This window comes from Grammomys surdaster, unplaced genomic scaffold (genome assembly GCF_004785775.1).
Source record: "Grammomys surdaster isolate TR1022 unplaced genomic scaffold, NIH_TR_1.0 130, whole genome shotgun sequence".
NCBI classification, from domain to species: Eukaryota; Metazoa; Chordata; class Mammalia; order Rodentia; family Muridae; genus Grammomys; species Grammomys surdaster.
The window spans coordinates 8,355,777-8,363,164 of NW_021604588.1; the positions used below are offsets into that span (position 1 = coordinate 8,355,777).

At 39.2% G+C, this 7,388-nt stretch overlaps 1 protein-coding gene across 1 annotated transcript in view; it reads right to left on the bottom strand.

Moving 5' to 3' along the window:
• Window positions 1-6,063: 6,063 nt before the first annotated feature.
• Window positions 6,064-7,388, bottom strand: part of Mroh9 (maestro heat like repeat family member 9) — a 48,102-nt gene continuing 46,777 nt past the window's right edge. Inside the window, exon 21 of the mRNA XM_028760217.1 lies at window positions 6,064-6,389. Coding sequence (XP_028616050.1) covers window positions 6,064-6,389 — 326 coding nt within the window. The remainder of the gene's footprint in view (window positions 6,390-7,388) is intronic.

A 7,388-nucleotide genomic window follows, 5' to 3' on the forward strand; every position in this document is an offset into this window, starting at 1 on the left:
AGCTAACTGTAGGAGTTCTTTGGTAGAATTTTTGGAGTCACTTATGTATACTCTCATAACATCAACAAATAGCAATACTTTTGATGAATTTCTAATTTTATTCCCTTGAACTCCATTAGATGTCTTATTGTTCTAGCTAGAACTTCAAATAGTATATTGAAGAGATATGGAGAGAGAGAGAGAGAGAGAGAGAGAGAGAGAGAGAGAGAGAGAGCACATTCTTGTCTCATTTCTGATTTTAGTGGATTTGTTTAAGTTTCTCTCCATTTAATTTACTGTTGGCTATCAGCTTGCTGTATATTATCTTTATTGTGTTTAGCTATGTGTCCTGTACCCCTGATATTTCTAAGACTTTTATCATTAAGGTGTATTGGATTTTGTCAAGGTGTTTCTCATGACATGGTATCTAATGACATGGTTATGCCTTTTTTTTCTTCTAGTTTTTTTATATGGTGGATTACACTGATTTACATTGATGGATTTTTGTTATGTTGAGCCATCTCTGCATTTCTGGGATGAAACAAACTTAATTATGGTAGATGAAGTTTTTGATCTGCACTTGTATTTGGTTTGCAAGAATTTTGTTGAGTATTTTTGTATCAATGTTCATAATGGGACTTGATCTAAAATTCTCTTTCTTGGTTGAGTCTTTGAATGGTTTAGGTGTCCGAGTGACTGTGGTCTCATTGTTGCAGTAAATATTTAAAAATCGGCCAACAGTCAAACTGGCTATCTAAGCTGCAGTGGCTCTGTCTAGCTTAGCCACCAAGTTTCTCAGCCGGAGGCCACGTGCGTGCCACAGCTAGAAACAGCCAGCCAGAAACAACAACCCTGCCACCCATGAGACCCAAGCATGGGAGATGGCTCTGCCAATCTTCCATGCTGGACATTGCCCAGACCATACCACCATCCATGTAGGCCTGGTAGAAAAATGAGACTCTAATTGGTAAAGGTTAATCAAAGGCTTTATATGTTTGGTAATGCTCAATAACAATATGCCCATACAAAGAGAGTTGTTTCTCAGTTAGCTAACCTAAATGAATGTTGTTACCCACAACTGCTCTCCATACCTGTGTGGTTCTCCATCCTCCTACATCTCTGCTCTCTCTAGCTCCCTCCTCCTCCTCTTCCTCTCCTTACTCCTCCCACCTTAGCTTCTCCTACACCTTATAAAATGAATTTGGCAGTGTTCCTTCTGTTTCTATTTTGTGGATAATTTAAAGAGTATTTGTATTAACTCTTTTCTGAAAGTATGGTAGAATTCCTAGCTAAAACCATTTGACACTGGGCTTATTTTGGTTGGGAGACTCTTAATTTTTGCTTTTATTTCCTTAGGGGTTATGAGACTATTTAGATTATCTACCTGATCTTGATTTAACTTTGGTCAGTGGAATCTATCCAGAAAATTTCCATTTCAATTAGATTTTCCAATTTTGTGGAACACAAGCTTTTGAAGTAAGACCTAATAATTCTGTGGATCCCCTCAGTGTCTGTTATGTTCCCTATTTCATTTCTGATTTTGTTAGTTTAGATTCTGTCTCTATGGCTTTTAGTTAACTTAGCTAAGGATTTGCCTATCTTGTTGATTTTCTTAAAGAACCAGTTCTTGTATTACTCGACCCTTTGTATTATTCTCTTTGTTTCTAATTGGTTGATTTCAGCACTGAGTTTGATTATTCCCTGTCATCTACACTTGTTGAGTGTGTTCGCTTCCTTTTGTTGTAGAGCTTTCAGTGGTGATGTTAAGTTGCTAGTATGAAATCTCTCCAATTTCTTTAAGAAGGCACTTAGAGCTATGAATGTTCCTCTTAGCACTGCTTTCATTGTGTCTCATAAGTTTAGGCATGTTGTCCCTTCATTTCATTGAATTCAAGAGTCTTTAATTTCTTTATTTCTTCTTTGACCCAGTGGTCATTAAGTAGAGAGTTGTTCCGTTTCCATGAGTTTGTAGGCTTTTTGCTGTTTTTGTTGTTGTTAAAGTCCAGGTTTAATCCATTGAGAGCTTATAACATGCAAGGTGTTCTTTCAACCTTCTTTTATCTGTCGAGACTTGCTTTGTTACTGAGTGTATGGTCAGTTTTAGTGAAGATTCCATGAGGTGCTGAGAAGAAGATATATTCTTTTGTGTTTGGGTTCTGTAGGTATGTTATGTCCATTTGATTTATAGTCTCTGTTAGTTTCATTATTTCTTGGTTTAGTTTCTGTCTCAATGACCTGTCCATTAGTGAGAGTGGTATGTTGAATTCTCCTACTATTAATATATGAGGTTCAATGTGTGATTTAAGCTTTAGTAATGTTTCTTTTATTAATGTGTGGGTGTCCTTCCATTTGGGGCATAGATGTTCAGAATTGAGACATCATCTTGTTGGATTTTTCCTTGATGAGAATGAGGTTTTCTTCCCCATATCTTTTGATTGCTTTTGGTTGAACGTCTATTTTATTAGATATTAGAACAGCTACTCCACTTCTTGGGTCCATTTGCTTGGAAAGCTTGTTTCCAGCCCTTTACTCTGAGGTAATGTCTGTCTTTATTGTTTTTTTTATTGAATATTTTATTTATTTATATTTCAGATGTCATCCCCTTTCCTTATTTCCATCCCTAGAACCTCCCTATCTCATCCCCCCTCCTCCTTTTTGATGTTGGTGGTGTGTGTGTGTGTGTGTGTGTGTATGTATGTTGAGAGAGAGAAAGAGAGATAGAGACAGATAGAGAAAGAGAGATCACCTTCCTGTGGTTGTGATGTAGTTGAAATTATTTCTTGTGTTTTCTTGGGTGTAGTTATTCTCCTTATGTTGGAGTTTCCTTTCTATTACCTTCTGTAGGGCTGGATTTATGGAAAGATATTGTTTAAATTTGATTTTTGTCACAGGATATCTGGTTTTCTCCATTATGGTGATTGAAAATTTTACTTGGTGTAGTAGTTTGCAATGACATATATGGTCTCTCACAGACTGTAAAACATCTGCTTGGACTCTTCTGGTTTTTAGAGTCTCTGTTGAGAAGTTTGGGGTAATTCTGATAGGTCTAGTTTCATATGTTACTTGGCCTCTCTCCCTTTCAGCTTTTAATATTCTTTCTTTTATCTGTTCATTTAGTGTTTTGATTATTATGTGGTGGATGGATTTTCTTTTATGGTTTTTGAACCAACGTATTTGGTTCAATCTATTTGGTAAGCTTCTTGTATGTTTATAGGCATTTTTTTCTTTAGATTAGGGAAATTGTCTTCTATGATCTTGGTGAAGGTATTTTCTGGGCCTTTGAGCTGGGAATCTTTTTCCCTGTTATTCTTAAGTTTGGTCCTTCCATAATGTCCCCAACATTTTTGCTAAATATTCATGTTGGAAACTTTTTACATTTAGCATTTTCTTTTCTTTGACCAATGTATCAATTTATTCTATTGCATCTTCTACACATGAGAGTCTCTCTTCTGTCTTTGTATTCTGTTGGTGATACTTGTATTTCTAGTTCCTGTTCTCTTTCCTAGGTTTTCCATCTCCAGAATCACCTCAGTATGTATTTTCTTCATTCCTTCTATTTCCATTTTCAGGTCTTGAATAGTTTTATTCATAACCTTTGCCTGCTTGATTGTATTTTCCTATTTTTCTTTAAGAGGATTATTTGTTTCCCCTTTGAAGGCCTCTGTCATCTTGTATTGCCTAGTATAACTGCCCTCAGAGAGGCTCCACACAGCAGTTGACCAAAACAGATGCAAAGACCCACAGCCAAACATTAGACAGAGCATGAGAAGTCTTGTGGAAGAGTTGTGGGAAGAATTGATGGTCCCAGAGGGGATAGGGACTCCACAAGACCAACAGAATAAACTAACCTGAACCTATGGGGCTCCAAGAGACTGAAATACCAACCAAAAAGTATATAAGGTCCCCTGCAAATATGTGGCAGATTTACAGCTTGGTCTTTATGTGGGTTCTCCAACAACTGTAGTGGGGACTTACCCTGATGTGTTGCCTGCCTGTGAATTCTAATCCTTTAAGTGTATTGTCTACTCTGTCCTGTAGTGACTTGAGGAGCCAGGATCCATTTTCCAATAAAAACAATACCAAATATCTCTTAAATTCTTGATAAAACAAAGTAATTGTTATCCTTCCACAAGACAACACTTGTTGCTTAGCATAGCAAATGATTTGGATGAAGACTGTGAAGATATAAAAGAACCTTGTTTCTCTAGTCCCTGTCAAGGAATTGCCACATGTATGAATATCCTAGAAGAAAGAGGCTACCTGTGCCTCCTGTATACAGTGGACTGTCCTGTGAAACTGCCACTAATTCCTGTGGAGAGAACACCTGTCAACATGAGGCACCTGTCATGAAGACCCTGAGCACCCTATCTGCATCTGCCCTGCTGGACATGCTGGAAGGTTCTGTGAGACAGCTTACAAAGAGTATGCTTCTAAGCCTTTGTCACAATGGGGCTGTGTGCCAGGATGGAATCAAAGACTATTCCTGCTTCTGTGTGTTTAGATTCTTAGGCAGGCATTATGACTTGGAAGTGGATTAATGTGTTTCTGATCCCTGCATGAATAAGGCTGTATGCCCACAAGATAGGAAGATACATATGTGTTTGTCTTCAAGTGTATTCTGGTGTGAACTATGAGTTAGAAGTTGATGAATGTGGATCCTAGCCATATCCACATGGTGCCATGTGTCAGGATGCTCTTGGGACTCACTTCTGTGACTATACACCTGGATTTCTTGGAGACCATAGTGAACTCAACTTTGATGAATGTGCCAGTCAGTCATGTCTCCATAGACTATGTATGGATGGAGGAAACAACTCCCACAATGACTGCTTCATTGTTGGTCAAAGACCTGTCAAGATGATGCAACACATGAAGACACTGTTGACACTTCATCGATTACTGTTAGCTTGGATACACAGATGACGTGAGTGAGATGAATATAAATAAATGTATTAGCAATCTCTGCTAATTGGGGGTGGGTGGGAGAGAATGTGCTGTGCTGTCCTTACAAGATCTATATGGTATCCTGCTTCCCTCTTTCAACTACCTTGGAGCCTTTGGCTATGTTTATATCTGTCAGCCTGGACTCAGAGACAGGAAAATAACTTCTCTGAGAGGCTCCACTCAGAAGCTAACCAAAATAGGCACAGAGACCCACAGCCAAATATTAGACAGAGCCCAGGAAATCTTGTGGAAGAGTTGGGGGAAGAATTGAGAAACCCAGAGGATAGAACCTCCAGAAAACCAACAGGGTCAACTAACCTGGGCCCACAGGGGCTCCCTGAGATTGAACCACCAACCAAAGAGCATATATGGGCCAGGCCAAGGTCATCTACACATATGTAGCAGATATGAAGTTCGGTCTTCATGCAGGTCTCCCAACAACTGTAGTGGGGACTTACCCTGACGGTGTTACCTGCCTGTGGATCCTGCTCCCCTAACTGGACTGTCTTCCTATCGTCAGTGACTTGAGGTACCAGGGTGGGTTGGCTCCCAGGAGGGACCTCTCCCTTCTCAGCTGTGAAGGAAAGGGGATAGGGGAAGGGGCCATGTAAGGAGGGCACTGGTAGGTGAGGGAGGCTGAAATTGAGTTGTAAAGTGAATGAATAAGTAAACAAATTAATGAGGGAAGAAGATATTATATTTAAAGTCATTTTCTTGTGCTTCAGGTGGAGTCCAGGTATGGGGTGAAGTTTAAGGCTACTGGGTGTGCTTTAAGGGGACTTGATCAGCAAGGGTTTGGGGCAGGGTCTTGCCTGCTTGTCTCTGGTGGAAAGCAGGCAAAGTTGTGACTTGGAAAATAGAGCACTAGAGACGGTACTGAGAGATATTTTCAATCAGGATGTTAGGACAAGACAGCAGCAGTGCCCACCCACTTTGATTAAGAAAGCATAAAAATGTACCTCAGGTTTACCAGTGTTGTATGATATAGGGTTTGGATCATTGGCAGACAGGTGGCAGAATGTTCAAATTTATATCTTTTAATATAAAATTAAAATGACTAGTGATAACTTTTAATATTCCTCAGAAAAGGATTTAAGCACAGACTGAGGTTATTCAGAGGCAAGGGACATTTGCTTCTTCTTAAGTAAAATATTCAACTTTCTTCACATTATACTTCGGAAAATCTTCATCAATGTCTCTGTATTGCTCATTGGATATCTCCAAATTATACTCTATCAGACTATTTAGTCTAATGGTTTCTGTACCATTCTCTTTGAGGGCCATAATATTGGCCACATCATAAATGAGCTTCAGTTTTTTGGTACGGAACATCTTAACCCATTTTCGGAAGGTTTGTTTGATTGTTGAAGAGGCCATTCGATTGGCCATTTCCTTAAAAAGTTTATGGGTTTTTTCTGCCAACAACTTGATCAGAGGGTCTTCCTCCCGGGTCAAGCGCTCAATAGCTGTAACAGCAGAGGGGTCGTTAGTTCATGGTCTAGCTGACTTCGAGCAACATTATGTCTAAGCAGTCACATTTAGGAAGTCACTTTCCCCTATAGTCTCTCCTCTTGTAACTCTTCCCTACCCTGCTCTTTACTTGACTAATATTAACTATTGAAGAAAAACAAAAATAGTTATCAAATTTATGGCAAATATATGTGCCAAGAATTCTGCTCAGTATCATAAGGAAATTATTTTGTACTGGTGATAGTCATGTAAAACATAGGAAATGAGTTCAAGTGATTATTAATTAACAGGAAACTGACTAAAATTAAGGTCACCATACAATACAATAACACATGTATTTAACTATAAGGAGGTCATGGTATAGTCATTGGAAAGCAAATACACTTATAATAAGCAGCCTTCAACTTGTAACAATCTTTCTGCTTCAACCTTACAAGTGCTGGGACTACAGGGTGAGCAATATTATTTTATCTTTTGGATAAAAGAAATAGAATGAAGAGGGATGTTTTAGAAAAGAAGAGGAGAAGACGAAAGGTAAAAGACAAAGATCTAAAGAAGAATTAAGGGAGAAGTGTACTGCTTGGCATTAAGCAGGTGGTCAGAAGTGTTGAATGAGTGAAAGTGATGGAATAGATGAAGGAGGGACAAAGATGTGTCAAGTGGAAACAATGGAGCAACTGAACCCTGGGTAGGAGACACTGATAAGGAAGGAGATTGCATAAGGATAGTGTGAAAGTTCAAGGGAAACTCATGAACTTCCAGCAGTGTTGTTGAAATTTCTCTGAATAACAATAGATTTCAGAAAGAAATGCATATGCGTGCGTGCTCACACACACACACAAACATACAGAGGAGGAGAGAGGGGAATAGAGGGAGAGAAGGAGAGGGAGAGAGGGAGAGAGGGAAAGGGAGACAGAGAGAGAGGGAGAGAGGGAGAGAGGGAGAGAGAGAGAGAGAGAGAGAGAGAGAGAGAGAGAGAGAGAGAGAGAGAGAGA